This window comes from Lissotriton vulgaris, unplaced genomic scaffold, assembly GCF_964263255.1.
Source record: "Lissotriton vulgaris unplaced genomic scaffold, aLisVul1.2 SCAFFOLD_2183, whole genome shotgun sequence".
Lineage (NCBI taxonomy): Eukaryota > Metazoa > Chordata > Amphibia > Caudata > Salamandridae > Lissotriton > Lissotriton vulgaris.
Window position 1 is genome coordinate 127,732 of NW_028242822.1, and position 23,480 is coordinate 151,211.

The 23,480-nt window shown below is 46.9% G+C and overlaps 1 protein-coding gene across 4 annotated transcripts in view; it reads left to right on the forward strand.

Moving 5' to 3' along the window:
* Positions 1-23,480, forward strand: part of LOC147668830 (inosine-5'-monophosphate dehydrogenase 1-like) — a 200,414-nt gene that overhangs the window by 102,201 nt on the left and 74,733 nt on the right. For 2 of the 4 annotated variants that reach the window (XM_086948421.1, XM_086948423.1), the window contains one exon: positions 23,099-23,194. In XM_086948421.1, the coding sequence (XP_086804547.1) occupies positions 23,099-23,194 (96 nt within the window). Of the gene's footprint in view, positions 1-23,098; positions 23,216-23,480 lie in introns of all 4 variants that reach the window. The other 2 variants (XM_086948422.1, XM_086948420.1) reach the window with 1 other exon arrangement.

A 23,480-nucleotide genomic window follows, 5' to 3' on the forward strand; every position in this document is an offset into this window, starting at 1 on the left:
CGTCGACGGGTGTGCCGTCGACTAAGACATCAACGAAGAAGACACCATCGACGGTGGCGCCGTCAACGAAGGTTGCATCGGTGCAGTTATCGTCGATGAGGGCGCCGACGACGACATCGTCGACGATACTGTGGAAGCAGTCAGGGATGGTTCCACCGTCGACTGGAAGTGTGGCTGCTATGCCGTCAACGACCCTACTGTCGTCTGTTCCGGTTTTGACAGATGAGGATGGTCTACAACAAACCTCTCAAAGAGTAAGGACCGTAAAAAAGGCGCTTACACCAGACTTAACGTCTCCGAGTAGGGTGCAAAAATTGAAATTGCCACCATCTTGTCTTCTACAGGATGAAGACTCAGATGAGGAACAGGACATGCAGGATACGAGTCCATCTCACCTGGTGGTGAAGTGCCAAAGCACTGACGATGAGGTGGAAATTACTCAAGAACATACTGTTCAATCACAGATCCAGACGCAAATCACACCAATGGTATGTCTACCAGCGTCCATAGTATCAGACTTAAGGTTTTTGATCCAGGACTACAAACAATGGTTTCCAGATTCTTTCACCCCACAGGCAGCGGGACCGGTTTCATCAACAACTAGCGTGACTGCGTCTCAACGTGCTAGACCACCACCCTTAATGTCCCGTCAGGAAAGGGAGCCAGTACAAGATCTTCCGTCGTCTGACGATGACGAGGTAGAACAAGAAGAGGGTGAGGTCCAATCCGATCACGGGGACGATGTGGAATATATAGCTTCTTCTCCAGCCTCGCCTGAACCCACAAGCTCAGATTCACCACCTGCTGACATAGGAAGGTTCCACAATGTGGTAGAGAGAGCGGCCAAAAGGTTCCATATGACTATGGAATCTCAAGACACGGACTGTTTTCTTTATGATTTTAAGGACCCGATTAAGAAGACAGCCAGATCCATTCCCATTATCAAGCACATATGGGAGCAGGGTCTGCAATTAATGCAAACAACAGCCTCAGTATCGGCGGTTGTGCCAAAGCTGGATAAGAAGTACAAAGCCCCAACAACGGCACCAGCTTGCCTTACAGGTCACCCCAAGCCGGATTCGGTGGTCACTCAGGCGGCGCAGAAAAATGCTAGGAACCCATCTTCGCAGGTGACAGCTCCACCAGACAAGGAGGGCAGGAAGCTGGACAGCATTGGAAAACTGTTCTCTACCACCTCAGCCATGACAGTGAAAGTGGCAAACTCAATTGCACTGTTAGGAAGGTATAATAGGCAGTTGTGGGCTGACCTTGCTCCGTATCTATCCGAGCTACCAGACGACACAAAAGAGGAGGTTCAATCCCTACTCAAAGAGGGTCAAACATCGGCTTCTGAACTGATCGACTGTGCTATGGATATAGCAATGACTGGTTTTAGGCAGCTGGCAGGGGCAGCATTATTGGGAAGGCAGGGGTGGCTCAAAGCTACCTCATTTCGGCAGTAGGTACAATCTAAAGTCCTCGACATGCCTTACGACGGCCAACACCTATTTGGGGAAAAAATTGATGAGGCCCTGCAAGCGATAAAAAAGGATACGGACACGGCAAGAGCACTTGGCACACTGCAATTCAGAAATCAGTCCTTTCGAGGGAACAAGGGCAGAGGCCAATCCTCTTACAGAGGAAACTATCAAAACAGGTCCTCATATTCCTATAATCAAGGCCGGTCACAATTCCAGTCGCGACAGCAGCAGCAAGGTCGGCAGACCTCTTATGGAAAATCCAACTATAGAGGGAAAAACCAAAAGAAAACCACTGGCGGACGCCAATGACCTTTTCCAGCAGCCAGTCCCTCCACCATCTCATTCTTTCAAAATTGGAGGAAACCTGACTCACTACCTCCACAATTGGAAAGCAATTACAACCGACCGATGGGTGCTGCAATTGATACAATTTGGACACTCCATAGAATTCAAAACAATTCCCCTGACAACCCCTAGTATAATGCAACACAACAACATGCGATTGCTTCTTCAAGAAATCTCCTCTATGCTCAAGAAAGGGGCAATAGAGCGAGTACCATCAGCTCATAAAGGAAAGGGATTTTACTCCCGCTTCTTCCTGATTCAAAAGGAGAAGAAATGGAGGCCCATATTGGATCTCAGGGCACTCAACGCATTCTTGAAGAGTCAATCGTTTCGCATGGTGACGATCCAGGAGATATTGGGACTCTTAGAGGAGGGGGATTTCATGACGTCCTTAGATCTACAAGACGCATACTTTCACATCCCTATCCACAAACGACACAGGAAATTCCTCAGATTTGCAGTGGCAGGTCAGCACTACCAATTCTGTGTCCTACCGTTTGGCCTCAAGTCTGCACCCAGGATTTTCACCAAATGCCTCTCCCTGGTTGCAGCATTCCTCAGGCAGCACGGACACCAAGTCTTCCCATATTTGGACGACTGGCTGGTAAAGGCACCATCTCTGGCAGACTCAACCGCATCCTCCAACACCTGCCTGAATCTCTTCAGGCATTTGGGTCTGACACTCAACCACGAGAAATCTACTTTGCAGCCCTATCGTGATTACCTTTCTCGGGGCGACATTGGATACGGAAAATGCGAAGGCTTTCCCATCTCTAGAGAGATCTCTGGAAGACTTTACCAGTCCGTACCTTCAAATCACTCTTAGGGATGATGTCCTCGTGCATCCTGCTTATACCGCACTGTCGCCTCAGGATGCGTCCGCTGCAAGAGGCTCTGTTCAGTCAGTGGACTCAATGCTCGGGATCCTTCGAGGACCGCATTGCAATCACACAGCAAATGACCAAAGGCATTGCAGTGGTGGAGGTCGCTCAAGAACCTCTCACAGGGGTTGCCGTTTCTTCTCCCTGCAGCTCCACACGTAATAACAACGGATGCTTCTCTGATGAGTTGGGGAGCAGTCCTTCAGGAATTGCAGATCAGTGGCAAGTGGACGAACCAGGAAAAACAGCTTCATATCAACCTCCTGGAGCTGAGAGCGGTTTTCCTAGCCCTGCAGGCTTTCCTACCACGGATCAAGAACTCCCCAGTGCTCGTCATGACCGACAACACTACGACGATGCACTACTTGAACAAACAGGGAGGAACTCGTTCGCTCACACTATCTCGCGAATCGCAGAAGATCTGGAATTGGCTTGTTCTCCACAACATCTCGTTAAAAGCGGAGTACGTCCCAGGCAAGGACAATGTCATAGCAGATGCACTGAGCAGGCAGCGGTCTCTGTCCCACGAATGGGAACTCGACATGGAAATGGTAGCTTACATCTTTTCGGCGTGGGGAACACCGCAGATCGACCTGTTTGCGACCAGGGAGAAAGCCAAATGCCAAAACTTCGCAAGTTGGCATCCCCAGTCAAGGTCCCTCGGAAATGCATTTTCCATCGCATGGCGCAACGTATTTGCGTACGCATTTCCGCCATTTCCAATGATTCCCAGGGTCCTCAGGAAGATTAAGGCGGAGCCTTGCACGTTGATTCTGATTGCCTCATTCTGGCCGAGACAGCTCTGGTTCATGGACCTCTCACTACAGCCGCCAATCCGTCTGCATCAACATCCATCTCTGCTCACGATGAGCAACAAGCAGGTTCAACATCCGGATCTGTAATCTCTCAGGTTATCGGCTTGGCTCCTGAGTACCGAGAGTTCAGTAAGCTGAGCATTCCGCAGGAGTGTAAAGACGTCCTAGCCAAGGCAAGAGCGGCCCGCACTTACGAGACCTATTCCCTGAAGTGGAAACGCTTTTGTATATGGTGTGCGGACAACAGTCTACGTCCCTTCCGCACCTCTCTGGAACAAATATTACCCTATCTGCTACATCTGGCGCAGTTGGGCTTGGCCCATGCATCCCTTAGAGTTCATTTGGCTGCGATTTCAAGATTTAAAAGAACATTGAAAGGACCCTCCCTCTGGTCTAATAGATTGATAAAACAGTTCCTCAAAGGCCTTTACAGATCCTTTCCTCGACCACGAATAATTCCTCCAACATGGCATCTCAATGTGGTCCTTAACCAATTGATGAAACACCCTTTTGAAATCCATAGGGCGGATATCAAATATATTTTGTGGAAGACAGCCCTTCTACTAGCGCTTACCTCAGCAAGGAGGGTCAGTGAATTACAGGCTCTTTCCATACAAGACCCCTTCATGCAGTTTAAGGGTGACCGAGTGGTTCTCAGAACTAATCCTCGGTTTATTCCTAAAGTCCTGTCGGACTTTCACTTAAATGAGCCAGTGATCCTCCGGTCATTTTTCCCAAATCCGAAAGATCTCTGCACTTATTGGACCTTAGGAGGTGTCTGAAGTTTTATATCGACAAAACCAACAATTTCAGGAAATCAACTCCGCTATTCATAGCCTTCAGTAGACCATGGTAGGGTATGCCGCTTTCCAAACAAAGTATTTCAAGATGGATATCTTCGGCAATTGCCTTTTGTCATGACAGAGCTGGACGGCCATTGCCAGCAAAAGTCAGGGCTCACTCTACAAGATCCAGGTCCACTTCTGCGGCACTATTTGCAGGGGTGCCAGTTATTGATAACATGGAAGTCGCCGCATACCTTCACGAGGCACTACTGCCTGGATACAGAGCTGATGAAGGATGCAGTCGTGGGGCAAGCAGTGTTACACCATCTGTTTCAGTAAGGTGAGCCTTCCTCTATCCCTCCATCCTTTGCTGGTATGCACATTTTATTATAATGCTTCTGGTTAATGGGTATTGATGATGCACAGTCGCATGATATGTATTATCTGATGACTTGTATATGATATTCCACCAGAAATGTGCACAATGTATTGCTTGCTACTCTGATTCAGGCATGTGAATCTATGAAAGACACCCATAATACTGGATAAGGAATGTGTTACTTACCTGTAACTGCAGTTATCCAGTATGTGTGTCTTTCATAGATTCACATGCAACCCTCCCGCCTCCCCTGGAAGGACTCCCCTATCTCTCTATCAGTATTAAGCCTATCTAGCTTGGTGCGTACGAAAATCTGAGAGACTGAGGCTCCTGACAGGAAGGTTCTAGAGGGAGGTGTTAGCTGATTGGCTCTCTTCAGGAGTTTGGTCCTTTTTACATAAGGACACAGATAGGCTACTAAGGTGAGGCCCTTAGGCCTACTTTTCTCTATACATGTCCATGGGACATTGCTTTTCTATATACCGGAGACTCCCGTCTCGACGACTGGGAAAGATTCAGGCATGTGAATTTATGAAAGACACCAATACTGGATAACTGCAGTTACAGGTAAGTAACGCATTCCTTCTGCGCCAGATCAAGTCCTCACATCCCCTATATTTCCCCACTCGATATATTTCTTCCTTCGTATCCCACCTTCCCTTGTGTCCTAGTTCATAGCCCCCACCCAATCCATGATATCATCTCCATTTACCCCAAACTCTACCAAACTTCTTGGGACATCCCCTCGCCTTATAGGTGTCCCTTTCCGCTGCCATATAGGTATCCAACCCTCTCCTCCATTCGTCTAGTTTTGGCGGTGCCTCCGCTCCCCAGTACCTGGCTATATCTCTTAGCTACAACCAGGGCCAAGCCCAAGAAGATTAGTAGGGGGTGGGCAAGATCTACATAATTTGTCATTCCTAGCAGCACCAACTTGGGATCCATCTGTAGGGGGGTCTCAAGAATCTCTCCCAGCTCACCGAGCACCTCCTCCCAGTAGGTCTGGATCGTAGGGCAGGACCAGATGGTATGGTAGAAGTCTCCTCCAATACTGCCACATCTAGGTCATTCGTGTGTCTCCTATCCTACCCATTTTATGTAGACGCACCCTATCGTAATACGTCCTACGTAGAACATTGTATTGGATGAGCCGTAACCTGGACTTCATAGCCACCTCACTAGGGTGCATCAATACCGTGTCCCAGTCAACATTGTCCATTTCCCCTACTTCATCTTCCCATTTCCTCCTGAGGTTACCCATGTCGTCTGTCATATTATTCATCAATGTTCTGTACGAGAGAGATACTGCCTGTTCCGGGATTTGTTCCTGAAGCAGCCTGCCCTCAAGGGGTGCATATTCCCGAAGTGTATCCAGCTAGATCTTTGCTCGCCACGCATGGCGTAGTTGTACATATTTAAAATATTGCGTGCGGTGCAGCCCGAATTCTTTCCTTAATGCTTGGAAGGGCTTCAGTTCCCCCCTAGTTATCACATCCCCTAGCGTTGACATCCCTGTCGTCCCACCTCCCCGGCACTAATGTTTGATCCTAAACCATCAGTCAGGGCTTCTGTGATTTTAGGGCGATTTTAATAAATTTCCAGAAGCCACTTGTGTCCTTTGCTGCAATCAACATTTCCTGTTTGACTGCACTCTTTCTGCCCCTGATCTTATTTGTAAGCACTCGTGCGGCCAACAATTTGGACCTATTCCTAGGGACAGACTTGATGGAAATTGACAATCTTTGAAAGATCAAGGGCAAGCTCAGTGGAATCGTGGAGCTAAAAGCACTTGCTGAAATGGCTTAACCTAGCCATAAGGGTAGAAACCAGAAAAAGAATCAATGGTTGAAACCCATTCCCTCCCAATGAAGGTGGAGATAGCAGAGTTGATACCCCTGTGTCGCTACATAACATTCTTTAACTTAAGGTCCAGTATATACTTTAAAAACTTGGCTCCCCTACAGTTAGAGCACCCTGATGTACAATCCTTCTAATAAGCCTGTAATGGCTGAAGCACAGAACAGTTTTAACCCAGATTTGCATTAAAAAAAACCTCCGACCCCCAATTTGAAGAGGGATAAAAATATTCTGTGGAGACATTGCACAATAAAAAAAAAATTCCTCTATATTGCAATTGTTGCTAGAGGGACCCAAAGCATTACAGACATTAATAATACAAAAGTTGAATTGGTAACTGTGAACCACCCATCAACTTTGTATCCCTGCATGCTTTGTAGGTACTGGAAAGACAATAGTCGCACGTTGTGCGAATAAAAAGCTTTGATCCCTGGAAGTTTTACTGACTGGCACACACAAAACTCATAACCATCCTAGATGATGTATTCTAAACACCAAGTTTCTTCTAGCAAACTAGTAAAGCAGGTAAACTAGTCCATCATTCAACTTGGGCAACACGCCAGACATGTTCCAACAAATTAGATTCAACAGTTGGCCTGAGCAGCCACTCCCAACAGGACTAGAAATGGTAGTGTCAGTAACTTGATTTGCAGGCACAGGATCTCTGATAACCTTGTTACAAAGAGAAGTTGAGACAGAACTTGTACCCTCTGACAGGGAAAAGTTTGGTATACCCCAGGAAGGTTCTATTTACCAATAGGTACAGTCTGGCTACCAAATTGCTGATGACGGCAACCCATATCATTAAGATCCATCAGGAGTGCAAAACTTTTCTTACTGGGGATGTTTGGGCCTACAGCCTGAACTGGAGTTTGTGCTCAGATTACAGGGATCAGAACCGGGCCTTTTGCTATCTGTCTCTAAAATAACATTAAGAAACATTGGCGGTAGCGTTCATATGTTTCCTTCTGTGATCATGAGGTGTTGATGATTGAAAAGAACATGCCTTGCTAGATGCGGATGGCAAAAGTTTGATTACACAATCAGACTTTGTAGTGGACCTGATCCAGTCTACTCGATGAACCATCAATATGTTTTGGTAGTCCTGCACAGAAAAGTTACAGTGGCCTGCTTACAGCAGCATAGTTTGTTTTTTAATTGATTAGAAGCTTCTGCTCAATGATCTTCTAGTTTTGGCATGTTTGCCAAAATTACAACAAAAGGATTCAGGGGGTAGGCTTATATGTGTTAAAGTATTAGGACAATGAACAAGTTCAGGACAAGGATGTGGGAAATTGCAAGTTGAAGAAATGAAGGTACCTCGTAGATGGAGTTTTAGAAAAAAATTGGCAGGATCTAAAGACCTTTGAGACATCGGTGTCCATTTTGGCGAGTTTTTCAATTAAAGGCACAAGGATCTCTATCTATCTATCTATCTATCTATCTATCTATCTATCTATCTATCTATCTATCTTTCACTGGCTCTCCCCCACAGATGACTAGAAAAGCAGTTTTCAGGTGGAACATATTTATTCAATTTCAAAGTCACGCTACATGAGATGTGTGCATGACCCCTTCTTTGTGTGACCTCTTCATTTTGGGCAACTGGTGGTTTATTTATATATATAATATATATATCGCACACATATGATATATATGTGTTCGAGGCATATGAGCTGCAGATTGCACACTATGCATTGATCGCCACCTAGTGTTGGGCCCGGGTGTTTGCAGTTTGTTGTTGTCCTGAAAAGTTCTTTGGAAGTCACGAGATAGGTGACTCGTCCTTAGGACCACATTGCGCAAGGGCATTGGCTCCATCCCCAGATAGTTTTTTTCCGCCATCGGGCTCAGATGTGTTTCCTGCGCTCCAGTTTGGAACCGATTTTTCCGTCGGCGCGCAATCTTCACCCAGTTCGACGGTATTGTTTCAATCGCGCTACATCGACTCGATTCTCTATCACTTCGAAGTCTTCGATTCCGGTCATCGACGAAGGCCTTCAGGCCTACCTAGGCCCTACTTTCTGGCCAAAGACTGTTCGGCGTGTGCCTCATTCCGCTCCAAGAAAACCATTCGGGACCGACGAGCCCGGAGAATTATGGCTCGCTTGTCAGCTTCGATCCCAGACGACATCTTCGAAGAGGGCGTTGACGTGCCAGAACACCAGCACGTCGAAGAGAGTATTGAATCCTCAGATGCCGAAGACTCCGACGTCGAGGACATCACTCCAGTTCAACGGGTCGTAAGTAAGACCGTCGACCCCAACCCTTCCTAGACACCCTCAAAAAAGGCTTTTGTCACACCCTCACCTTCGGGCCCGGGTGCACACCGAGACACTGCTTCCCACGCCCCACCTTCGGGCCTGCCAAAGAAGCCCACTAAGCCTTCAGGCGGCTCGGGCTCGAGCCAGCCTATTTCCGTGCCAATCCTTTACTGATACCGAAGAAGATGATCTCTTCCTCTACTATGCCGACCGTTGCTCCGACACCTAAGCACACGGCGCCGAAGACTGGCAGTGGCTCATCGATGCCGAAGCTGCACTCGAAGCTGAGTAAAAAACCGCCCAAAGCGCCATATTCACACGCTTCGGAGCCCAAAAAACACCCGGAACCGAAAAAACAGGTTCCGGTAAGACATTGCAAAAGGGCACACTCCTAAGCCAAAAGACTCAACACCAGCTACCGACTCTGTGCCGAAAAAACCTACGGAGCCGAAAACGTCGACGCCAAAGGATTTGCCCCACTCAAAAGAAGATTTTACACCAGAGCCCAATCAGATCCTAAAACTGGGCAATTGACTCTCCGCTCCAAGAAGAGACCACTTAAGACGCCAGCACCTCCTCCCCCTCCAAAGAAGGACATTGCAACCTCTCCATTAAGGGTCCCTTCTCCACCACCTCCCCATATTGTTCCTCCTCCTACACCTCCTCCACAACATAATTCACCTACACCATCTACTAATCCAGACGATGATATAGACACCGATTCTGACGACATAGGTGGGGGTGCACACGACCCAGCAGGCACCAATAGTCCCCCCTCAGTCACCTAATCCATGGGATGATTAAAACACCCCTGATGTGCCTTACGTCCCACAAGATGTATACCCTTCCAAACCTTCCCCACCAGAGGACACTATAGAGTTTAATCTACTCTTCCAAAGGGCTGCACAATATCATGGGGTGGACTTGCACACCGATGCAGTGGAGGAAGATTTCCTACTAGACACTTTTGATAACACACAATGGTCTACTGCCATTTTACCAATGCTTAACCACTTGGATGCTAATGACAAGGGTAACTTGTCATGCACTGGCCATTCATTTCAATGGAAATCTCATTATATGGGCCTGATTCCCTTAGCGTCCAAGTGGTTAAGGGTGTTATCAAGCACTCAACAGAGGTTTTCAAGGATCTTGTCAGGGCTCGGGTCCTCAATCCTCGCATTGAGAAAAAATATAAAGCTGCCCCTGCAAACCCAGTTTATATTAAATGTCCAGCACAATTAGATTCTCTAGTATTGTGTAATGCACGTAAACGTGCTAATTCCCAGACATCAGGTGAGGCCTCACCACCAGACAAAGAATCTAAGCTCCTTGACGCCTCCGGCAAGTGAACAGCGGCACAAGCAGCTAACATCTGGCGCATTGCCAACACCCAATCGTTGCTGGCAAGTTATTACAGGGCACATTACGATGAACTAGAGTCAATAATGCAGGACCTACCAGACAAATACAAAAACGGGTCTAATGAAATTATCCCTTAAGGTAAAAATATCACTAATACTTCCATTCGTTGTGCCCTAGACGCTGCAGATACCGCCTCCAGGGCAATCAATACCAGCACCCTACTACGTAGACATGCTGGCTACGTATTTCAGGTTATAAACCTGAGGTACAAAACTCCATCCTTTAATCAGCCATTTAATGAGCCACATTTATTTGGCCCAAATGTTGACGTGTCTTTAGAGAAAATGAAAAAAGACACCGATACAGCAAAATCTATGGGAGCCTTGCAGCAAGCTCCCAGACGTTCCTTTTGTCGCTCATCATACAGAGGCAACACAAGAGGCTACTCCTCAGAAAGTCCTTCCACTTCCTTCAAAACCACTGGTCAATCCGCATTCACTACGGGCTACCAGAGAGGGGGTTACAGGGGTAACGACAACAAAGGCAGAGGCAAAAACAACAACTCCCGCTCTGCCTCTACCCCTACCCAATGACCCCCCCCCCCCCCAAACATTCCACTCCTGTGGGGGGAAGACTTAAACAATTCCTGCCTGCCTGGATCAACATCACATCAGACAGGTGGGTGCGACAAATTATTCAGTTAGGTTACTGTCTAGAACGAACATCTACCCCCAAACATACCACCTAAACAGCGTCCAATGTCACAAGAACATCTATCACTGTTAAAGCAAGAAGTAGTATCCCTGCTAGAAAAAGGTGCAATAGAACCAGTTCCTCTCCACCAACAAAACAAGGGGGTTTACTCTCTATATTTTCTGATACCAAAGAAGGCAGCTCTCTAAGGCTTATTTTAAACCTCAGACGCTAAACATATACATACAGTCACAACCATTTTCACATGGTCACACTCCAACAAGTCCTTCCGCTCCTGCTGCAAAACGCCTGGCTACTCTAGATCTCAAGGACGCATACTTCCACATTCCCATTCACAAGGCTCACAGGAAGTATCTCAGATTTGTAATAGACGGGCAGCACTATCAATTCAAAGTACTCCCAATCGGAGTCACAACAGCACCAAGAGTATTCACCAAGTGCTTAGCAGTAGTGGCAGCGCATCCACGAAGACAGCACATCCATGTCTTCCTGTACCTGGACGACTGGCTCATAAAAGCCAGCTCATACAATCAATGCTTGGAACACACTAATGCCACCATAACTGCTCCACAACTTTGGGTTCACAATAAACCACACCAAGTCTCACCAAAGTACAACAGTACCTCAGTGCCACAATAAACGCCTCAACAGCGCTAGCTTACCCTACTCCAGCAAGGATAGCCAGCATGCAAACTCTTCTAACAAAGTGTTTGAGGCATGTGGGCTGCTTAATTCATATCTGTGCATAGATCGCCGCCTAGTGTTGGGTCCAGATTATTGCACATTGTTGTCCTGGAAGAGTCTTCGAAGTATCACGAGATAGGTGGCTCCTCCCCCGGACTACAGTGCGCATGGGCATCCTCTCCATCCTCAGATTGTTTTTTTCCGCCATTGGGTTCGGATGTACTTTTCTGTACTCCAGTTCGGAAACTTCTAAAGGCCAAAAGGCCTTCGGGGTCGTCGGTATTGTTTCGATCGGTGCCGAGTTCTTGTTCCAGTTTTCTTGAGCAGGACGTCTAGGAGCCGCGTGGCCTTTTCGACACCGGAAGAAGGTCTGTCTAAGGAGCCACCGATAAAATTCGGACTACTACCACCATCTGCACGCCCCAAGGCGCTCGATCCGAAACCTAGGGTCGAAACCCCTAAACAAGTGTCATTGGGGAAACTGAGTCATCCTTCAGGAGAGGACGTTATGTACCAGGAGCCCTCATATGATGACCAGTCCAAGTTACATATAGACTCAGAATCTGGTAAACTCACTATTTATACTTTGGAATCATACAAAAAGAAAGGGGATTCTGCAACTTCACCTGTCCTTTTTGCGACTGTGTGGTACTATTGCCAGGACACTTCGGCAAATTCACCCACACCCACTACAGAGGATATTGGTTATGATGATGAGGAACAATATCATTATCCTGTGGACACTGATCAGGATGACCAGACTCAGACCTGGGCAGACCCTGCTGACCAGGGAGAATCACAAACTATTCCTGATACTCCATCTTATCCTGTGAAAACTTCACCAACGGAAGATACAGCTGCGTTCAACGCTTTGATTAAATGGGAAGCATTAAATCATGATGTGAACATGCATGCTGACCCTGTTGAAGAGGATTTCCTGTTTGACACTTTCTCCTCTTCAGAGAAATCTGTAAACCATTTGCCAATGCTAAAGGGTTTCCTTAAACATGCTGGGGCCATCTATCTTCAAGGAAACCACTAGAGCAAGGGTTATTAACCCCAGGATTGAAAGGAAATACAGACCGGCGCCTGTGGACCCTACATATATTAAGGGACCGCTGCCGTTAGACTCCTTGGTGGTCTCCAATGCATGTAAGCGTGCAAATTCACAGACTACGGGTGATGTTCCTCCTCCAGACAAAGAATCTAAAGTACTGGAAGCTTCTGGGAAAAGGGTGGCTGCTCAAGCAGCTAATATCTGTAGGATTTCAAATACACAGGCCCTATTAGCCAGATACGATAGGGCACATTATGACACTCTGGAGCAACTGCTACAGCATTTGCCTGAGGCCTACAAAGAGGGAGCAGAGATTCTAATACAGGAGGGTAAACTCATTACCAACGCATCCATTAAGTGTGCGCTAGACTTATCAGACACTGCAGCCAGGGCCATCAACACAAGCGCCATGATCAGGAGGCATGCTTGGTTGCGCATCTCTGGATTCAAACCTGAGATCCAGACCACATTACTGAACCAGCCTGTGAACCCAGATTTTCTTTTTGGTCCTTATGTGGACATAATCTTAGAAAAGATTAAAAAAGACACGGACACGGCCAAATCCATGGGTGACCTCCAGTCCCAACAATTTAGAGGAGGTTCCTTTCGTCGCTCCGGTAACAGAGGAGCTACACGAGGCCAGCCATCACAACAGACCCCATACAATAAAGGGAGCACGCAGACCACCTAAAATAAGAATAATAGAGGTGGATACCGTGGCAACAGCAGCAAAGGCAGAGGACGGGGGAATAACAACACCAGATCCTCCGCCAATACTAAACAGTGACGCCTTGTCACTGCCCCCGGACCATGTATCACCAGTCGGGGGGGCGATTACAACAGTTCCTGCCAGTCTGGGAGAGCATTACCACAGACAGGTGGGTGAGACAACTTATTCAGTACAGCTATTGTCTAGAGCTCACCTCCACTCCACCCAACATACCCCCAAGACACCGTCCTATGTCAGCAGAGCACATAGACTTATTGCAGCAAGAAGTCATCAGCATGCTGCAAAAAGGGACCATAGAACTAGTCCCTATACAGGAACAAGGTACAGGGGTATACTCGCTGTAAGGTCTCTCAGGCCAATACTGGACCTCAGGCCTCTAAACCAATACATCTTGTCAGAACACTTTCACATGCTCACTTTACAGCAGGTTCTACCATTGCTCAGTCAGGGAGATTTCCTTGCAACGCTAGACCTAAAGGACGCGTACTTCCACATACCAATACATCCTGCACACAGGAAGTATCTCAGGTTCACCATACAAAACCAGCACTACCAGTTCAAGGTCCTACCCTTTGGGGTGACAACAGCACCCAGGGTATTTACCAAGTGCTTGGCGACAGTGGCGGCGCACCTGAGGAGAAACCAAGTCGGCCCAGCAATGTGCCAGCCACATGTCGCACACTATTCACCTCCTACACAGCCTAGGATTCTCACTAAACTACGCAAAGTCTCATCTCTAACCCGCTCACGTACAACAGTACCTAGGAGCCACCATAGACACTAGCAAAAGCACAGCCAAACTCAGCAAGAATCAGTGTTATTCAGTTGCTGATTCAAAAGTTCAGGCCCCAACACTCGCTCCTAGCACAGGTGTTCATGCAGTTGATAGGCATGATGGCCTCCTGCATCTTCATAGTCCCTCACGCGAGGCAACACATGCGTCCGCTTCAGGAATGCAGTCCGCTTCAGGAATGCAGTCCGCTTCAGGAATGCAGTCCGCTTCAGGAATGCAGTCCGCTTCAGGAATGCAGTCCGCTTCAGGAATGCAGTCCGCTTCAGGAATGCAGTCCGCTTCAGGAATGCAGTCCGCTGCAGGAATGCAGTCCGCTGCAGTGGAACCAGGCTCCAGGACAGTTGAAAGAACTAGTGTTGGTGACCGGTCGTGCATACCACTCTCTGCATTGGTGAAACCCACAAAACCTTTGCAGGGGACGACCATTCCAAGAGCCTGTACCGCAAATAGTGCTGATGACGGAAGCATCTCTCCTGGGCTGGGGAGCGCATGTCCTCCATTACACAGTGCAGGGACTATGGACGACACAGCAAAGGAAGATGCATATCAACCTGCTGGAATTGATGGCGATCTTCATGGCGATGAAGGCCTTCAAAGTACACCTGTGCAACAAAGTCGTGTTGATCCGGACGGACAACATGACTGCCATGTACTACATTTAGAAGCAGGGAGGGACATCCTCTCCACAGTTGTCACATCTAGAGCAAAGCATGTGGAAGTGGGCCATTCAGAGGAACATCCTCATGGCGGAACACCTCCCGGGCAGAGACAACCAGATGGCGGATCTGCTCAGCAGACACAGCCAGCAGATTCACGAGCGGGAGATTCATCCCTCGGTGCTGCAACCGTACTTCCAGCAGTGGGGTCACCCAGAGATAGATGTCTTCGCCACAAGGGAAAACGCAAAATGCCAAAGCTTTGCCGCCAGGTTTCCACATCCGCAGTCACAGGGCAATGCGATATGGATGAACTGGTCAGGCAGGTTTGCGTACGCTTTTCCCCCAGCCCCTCTCATACCACTAGTGGCACGCAAACTGCGACAACACTCCATGACCCTCATCCTATTTGCTCCAACGTGGGCGAGGCAACCGTGGTACACCACGTTCCTAGAACTTTCCGTGGTGCCTCATCAAAGGCTGCGATTAACACCCCGTCTTTTAACGCAGAGCCATAGAGACATTCAGCACCCAGATCCGCAACAGTTGAACCTTGCGATCTGGCTCCTGAAGTCATAGTTTGGTTACCTGAACTTGCTTCCTGACTGTATGAACATTATCAAGGAGGCAAGGAGACCTACAACCAGAGCTTGCCATGCTGCGAAATGGAAACGGTTTGTCATATATTGTACCAATGACATAAATCCGCTAGATGCATCTACTCAAAACATCATATGTTACCTGTTACATTTGCATAGATGCAATCTAGCCTATAGCTCCATCCGTATACACTTAGCTGCTGTGGCAGCCTATCTTCAGAACAGGCAACACCTTTCACTCTTCAGGGTACCTGCTATTAAAGCTTTTATGGAGGGACTCAAACGCGTGATTCCTCCAAGACACCCACCTTCACCTGTCTGGAACTTAAACATGGTTCTAACCAGACTAATGGGACCACCTTTTGAACCTCTACACTCATGTGAGATACAGTTCCTAACGTGGAAAGTGGCTTTCCTAGTGGCAATTACATCACTTAGAAGGGTTAGTGAGCTACAAGCCCTAACTATTCAGGAGCCATTCATACAAATTCATGCAAATAGTAGTACTGCGTACAAACCCTAAGTTTATGCTGAAAGTAGTATCCCAATTTCACATCAATCAAACTATCGAACTGCCAGTGTTCTTCCCAAATCCAGATTCAGTGGCAGAAAGAGCTCTACATACCCTAGACGTTAAAAGAGCTCTCCTGTACTATATAGACAGGACAAAACCTTTCAGGAAAACTAAACAACTGTTTGTTGCCTTCTCACCACAGCACAAAGGCAACCCCATTTCCAAACCAGGTATAGCCAGATGGATTGTTAAGTGCATACAAATTTGTTATCAGAAAGCTAAACGCACATTAACAGTTCCCCCAAGACCGCATTACACACGCAAGTTAGGGGCATCCATGGCTTTCCTGGGAAACATTCCTCTAGAAGACATATGTAAAGCAGCCACATGGACTACCATACATACATTTACCAAACAGTACTGCGTAGAAGTACACTCCAAACAGCAAGCAGCTGTAGGACAGGCTGTACTCAGGACTCTTTTTCGGGCTGCTGCAGCTGGCACAGGCAACCACCGCTAGGGGGGATGCTGCTATACATTCTATGCACAGATATGAATTCAGCAGCCCACATGCCTCGAACGGAAAGTGCTACTTACCAGTATGCATCTGTTCTTGGCATGTAGAGCTGCTGACATTCATATTGCCCTCCCTCCTCCCCGGTGCCTGTCGCAGCTGTAGCACTCAGAATTATTCTTAGCATGAACATCACTTACTGTATCATACTCCATCCCTGCCACAATGGCGAAAAACAATCTGAGGATGGAGAGGATGCCCATGCGCACTGTAGTCCGGGGGAGGAGCCACCTATCTCGTGATACTTCGAAGACTCTTCCAGGACAACAATGTGCAATCATCCGAACCCAACACTAGGCGGCGATCTATGCACAGATATGAATGTCAGCAGCCCTACATGCCAAGAACAGATGCATACTGGTAAGCAGCATATTCCTTCGGCTACAACACTCCCTCCCAGCACAAGTGTTCATGCAACTCATAGGAATGATGGCCTCTTGCATCTTCATAGTACCCCATGCAAGACTTCAGATGCGTCCGCTACAAGAGTGCTTATCACGTCAATGGAACCAGGCTCAAGGTCACTTAACAGACCTAGTGTTGGTAGACGGTCAGACTCATCGCTCTCTGCAGTGGTGGAAAACAAAAAACCTTTCCAAGGGACGACCGTTCCTAGAACCAGGTCCTCTGATAATCTTGACTGCGGACGCATCATTTCCGGCTGGGAAGCCCACCTACTGCAACACACCATGAAAGGCAGGTGGACACCGCAACAAAAATTACTCCACATCAATCATCTGGAGTTACTACCACTATTCCTAGCACTAAAAGCTTTCCAGAAGCAAGTAGCAAACAAAGCTGTGTTAGTCCGCACAGACAACATGACAGCAATGTACTACATACAAAAGCAGGGAGGCACACACTCCCTGCAACTCTCAACTAACACAGGACATATGGAGGTGGGCTATACCTCAAAAGATATTCCTCCTAGCCCAGCATGTTCCAGGAGTACAAAATACTATAGCGGATCTGTTAAGTCGTCAAACGCAACAGACCCACGAGTGGGAACTTCATATGCAAGTTCTTCAACCATTCTTTCGGATGTGGGGACAACCTCAAATAGATCTATTTGCCACCCACGAAAACGCTAAATGCCCAAGCTTCTCCACCAGATATCCACACCCACTGTCCAAAGGCAATGCATTATGGATGAATTGGTCAAACAGATTTGCGTATGCTTTTCCACCTCTACCACTCATGCCACTATTAGTACGCAAACTACAGCAGCATTCTCTGACCCTCATCCTAGTTGCTCCAACGTGGGCCAGACAACCGTGGTACACCACACTGCTACAACTGTCTGTATTACCGCACCAAAAACTGCACCGGTCTCCACACCTCTTAACACAGAACCGTGGAGAGATCAAACACCCGGACCCAGCTCAGCTCAACCTTGCGATCTGGTTCCTGAAGTCCTAGAATTTGGATATCTGAACCTTCCTCCAGACTGCATGAATGTCATTAAAGAAGCTAGACGTCCAACCACCAGGGCATGTTACGAGGCCAAGTGGAAACGATTTGTGATATGTTGTCACAACAACAATATTGAGCCCCTAAATGTGTCTATTCAACACATCATAGGATACTTACTGCATCTCCAAAGATGTAACTTAGCCTATACGTCTATTAGACTACATCTTGCTACAATAGCAGCATATCTGCAAAACAGACATCTATCTCTGTTCAGAGTGCCTTCCATTAAAGCCTTTATGGAAGGCCTTAAAAGAATAATTCCTCCCAGAGTACCACCTTCGCCTGTGTGGAATTTAAATGTTTTTCTCACACGGTTAATGGGACCTCCCTTTGAACCTTTACACAGATGTGAATTACAATTTTTAACATGGAAAGTTGCTTTCCTAGTAGCTATTACTTCTCTGCGGAGAGTTAATTAACTACAAGCACTAACCATCCAAGAACCCTTCTTGCAAATGCATCAAAATAAGGTAGTTCTACGTACTAATCCAAAATTCCTGCCCAAAGTCATTTCTTCATTCCATTACAATCAATCTGTGGAACTGCCCGTTTTCTTCTCGCAACCACAATCAGTAGCAGAAAGAGCTCTTCACACATTAGATGTTAAAAGAGCATTGCTATACTACATAGAAAGGACACAACCTTTTCGTAAGACAAAACAACTTTTTGTGTCTTTCTCACCACCACACAAGGGTAATCCCATTTCAAAATCTGGACATGATTATATCCACCCTCCTACAAGTCAAAGAAGATCTTCACACCATCAAAGAACTTCTTTTCACACACCCTAGACACCCCCTACCCACCACCACTTCCTCGCCCAACAAGCTCTCCACACTCCCCACAGACCCTCTCACTCAATACTCCCCGCGTTGGCCCTCTATCCCCGCACACAATCACACCTACCGCCCCCGTCGCGCCCTCAATCCCCTTTTGGACCACGACATTCACACCCTCCTCCGCTCATATGTCCCAGGTCCCTTAAATCACACAACCACCACACACCTCCCCATATCCACGATTCTCTCAAATCCCCTTAGGCCCCCCACACAAAGCAACAGAAGCTCCATCCCCAATAATCACAAAAAAGTCCCCCTCTCTCTAGAACACCCAACCACCACTCTCACCCCCAGACTCAAATGCATCCTACTCAACTGCAGATCGGCCCCGAGACACTCCTCCGACATCGAGGATCTCATCATAACAATGGACCTTGACCTAGCCATTCTGACTGAAACCTGACTAACTAAATCCTCTACACCTATAATGGACATTCTAGTCCCGCCCCAACTACCACATCATTAGACTCGACAGGACCGGCAAGACGGGCGGGGGAATAGCATGCATTTTTAGGAGCAACCTCTCTGTTACTAAAGTCACCTTCCCCACCCTCTCCTCCTGTGAACTCATCTGCCTCAATATCACCAGCGAGGGCAAACCTGTATGCTCTTTACATGTCATCTACCACCCGCTCGGGGACTACCTCTCCTTCACCCAACAACTCATGGACATGATTTCATCCAATGCCGAACGGCAGATCACTCAAATCTACCTGGGGGACTTCAATCTCCACTGGAACGATCAGAATGACGCAGTGGTGAATAGTCTCAAAACCTTCCTTAATGCGCTTGACCTCACCCAAATCTGCAACAGCCCGACACATGACAAAGGCTCTATCCTCGACCTTATCATCGCTGAAGATGACTCTACCCAACTGGAGGCAATCCAACCCTGTGACTGGTCAGACCACCACATTATCACATTCTTCATCAACGAAATAGTTAAACCTTACCCGGCTCAACCCACCAAATCCAAGATCTAGAAAAGGGACCTGAAGAAACTTAACCCCAACACCTTGCCTTCCCACACTTGCAGTCTCCTCCTTCACCCCTTCGAACGCCTCTGACGTACAATCTCTGACTGACTTCTACCTCGACACTATGACCTCAATAATCAACGAAGCCGCCCCCTGCAACTGAAGAGAGTCTCCATCAAGAACTCGAACCCATGGTATGATGGTAGACTCCATGAAGACAGGCGTGCCATGCGAATGGCAAAGCGCACCTGGAGATCAAACCCCCTCAGCACTGCACCTTAAAACTCTAAAGAATAAGAGAAGTGCCTACTATAGGAAAATCAAACGCTCGAAATCTGACTTCTTTAGCCTCCAGCTGGACCAAGCAAAAAACCGACCAAGAAAACTGTTCGAACTAGTCAAAAATCAAACCAAGGTGCAACCTTTACAATCAAACAGCACAACAAGCGATATACCATCCTGTGAAGGCTTTTCTGATTTCTTTAAGCTAAAGACTGACAATATAAGAAGTGATCTCCTCAATGATGTAAGCCGATACTTCAGCCCCATCAGCATCACTACCACTCAACCCAAAAACAACGCGGCATGGTCGTCCTTCGACACCTACTCTGAAGAATCAATTTACAAACTGCTCAGCACCTTGAAACCCTCTAATCACCTCTCAGACCCCTTACCTGCTAATGCTGTAAAAGACTTCACCCCCCGTGCTCCTCCCACTCTGGACTAAAATCATTAACAGTTCCCTTCAACAAAGACTCATCCCAGACTCCCTCAAGGTGGGGCAAGTCACGCCTATACTCTAGAAACCTACAGCTGACCTAAACAATTACCGCCCTATTACCAATATCCCCACCCTGGCCAAACTGCTGGAAAAATGCGTACAACTCCAACTGACAAAACACATTGATCAGTTTGACCTCCTCAACCCCCATCAATCAGGCCTCCGAGCAAAACACAGTACGGAAACGGCTATGACGCACATAATTGATGACGCCCTCCAAATCCTTGATCACAACGATTCCTGCCTCCTCATCCTACTTGATCTCTCCTCAGCATTTGACACTGTCAAACACGAGAACCTACTGGAGCTGTTAAACACCAGAATGGGTTTATCCGGGACTGTGCTCAAATGGTTCACTTCCTTCCTACATAACCGGGCTCAAAAGTTCAAGATCAACAACGTGCTGTCCTCATCTGTGCCTGTAACATTAGGCATCCCACAAGAATCTTCCCTATCCCCCACTTTGTTCAACCTCGTCCTGGAACCACTCACCACCTTGCTTCAAGCTTCTAATGTACACTTTCACATGTACGCCAATGACACTCAACTTTACCTCTAACTACAATCCCCGTATGACATCAAACTTCTGAACTCCACGCTCAGAAACGCACAATCATGGTTGGCAGATAATCACCTCAAACTAAATGCTCTGAAAACTGAGTTCCTGCTGATCTCACCTCCTGCGAAAATCGCCATCACCCAAACCTAGCTCCAGCCCCTAACTGCACTCAATGTCCAACCCACCATCGTGGACTCCGCGAAATCCTTAGGCATCACACTTGACACCAATCTCAACATGCAGCAACACATTAGCAAAGCTACTAAAGGAGCTAATTTCCAAATCAACACTTTGAGGAAACTTAAGCCCTTCTTCCCAGCTAAGGACTTCCAAACTGCTGTACAAGCCCTAGTCATCCCTCGCATAGACTACGAAATTGTGGCTCTCAGCGGACTCCCCCTATCAACAACCGCACCCCTAAGAGCCTCCTTGAACGCTGCAGCGAGACTTCTCACTGGATCAAGAAAACATTCGCATATATCCCCTGACTTAAAATCCCTGAACTGGCTGCCTTTAGGAGCCAGAATACAGTTGAAAATTGCCTATTGACACACTTGGCCATACACCACAAGTCACCTAATTACCTCACTCAAAAGCTGACTATCAGGAGGCTCGAGATCCAATAGAAGCACAAAACATCTCCTCCTGAAACCTCGAAGATTCCGGAAGGAAAAAACATACAAACGCTCCTTCTCAGGGATGGCACCCAGGATCTGGAATGCACTCCCTCCTGAAACCAGACTTATCTCCTCCACTGCATTTTTTAAGAAAGAGGTAAAAGCCATCCTTATGGCTAAATTCACTTGAACTCTATTTTTGTTGGATCAAAGACTTTGCACCTTTTTGTATTACTGGTTACCTGATTGTCTATCTGTTTTAAGTTTTTATCTGACTGCTATCCTATGTTGTTACTCGCGTACTACCGACTTCTATATTGTACCTAATAGTTTGTTTAAACACCCTCTTGTTTGCCCCTACCCCTTGTTTCTGTAAAGCGCTCTGATATCGGCAAAGATCTTGTTCGCGCTATATAAAACTTTGAAATAAATAAATAAATAGATTGTCAAATGCATACAGATTTGTTACCACAAAGCTAAACGTACGTGATCTGTTCCTCCTAAAGCCCACTCTACAAGGAAAATAGGGGCTTCAATGGCATTTTTTGGGAACATTCCCCTAGATGACATCTGCAGAGCAGCTACATGGTGTACACCGCACACATTCACAAAACACTATTGTGTAGATGTGCCAACAAAGCCACAAGCTAATGTGGGCCAGGCTGTTCTCAAAACATTATTCAAAACTACTGCAACAGATAGGTGTGGTCGCCGCTGAGTGGGTACTGCTATACCTTCTATGCATAGTGTGCAATCTGCAGCTCGTATGCCTCGAACAGAAAATGCTACTTACCAGTGTGCATCTGTTCTTGGCATGTAGAGCTGCAGAGTTTCACACGCCCACCCGCTTCCCCGGCTACCCTTGTCTGTTCCAGTATTATCTTAATTAGATACAAATTACATGGGCACCCTTCCTTTTCTTGCAAAGCTCCATCATTTCCCTAATGGCGAAAAACAATCTGGGGATGGAGCAGATGCCCATGCGCAATGTGGTCCTAAGGAAGAGTCACCTATCTCGTGACTTCCAAAGAACTTTTCAGGACAACAACAAACTGCAAACATCCGGGCCCAACACTAGGTGGCGATCTATGCATAGTGTGCAACTCTGCAGCTCTACATGCCAAGAACAGATGCATACTGGTAAGTAGCATTTTCCATCATATGGGTATCACTTACCTCCATATACTTATCTTGCGTGGTAAATGCAATGCTTAGTAAAGGTATTGTGTTGCAAGTGATGCTTGGTAAAGGCATGTGTTTTAAATGCATGCGTGCTAAAGTCGTACAACCAATATTGAAATACTTATCTTGCAAATCATTCTTAAGATTTCTGTTTTATTTAATTTTTTGTGTCCACAGTTGTAACTGCTGCTCAGGCCAAAAATCTAATTGATGCTGGTGTGGATGCCCTTCGTGTAGGGATGGGTTGTGGGTCTATTTGCATCACGCAGGAAGGTGAGGACACTCGGCTACGTGGTTAAGTGCATTTTTTTCCTATTCTTAATATTGGGGTGCAAGCTTTTAAAAAGATTAAGCATCAGTTTAACTTTTCTCCTCGCTAGTTCAAGAAGTACACATTCTTTGTCTCTTTCTTATGTTTGCGTTAAGTAGCTCCACTGTTTTTAATAGTTTGCTCCTGCAGAAAGCAACATAAGATGTATGTTTTCCAGATATCTATTGAAATATGTAGATGCAAATCAAAGTTGGGCATTTTAAATGAGCAGTGTCAATTTAAAATGCG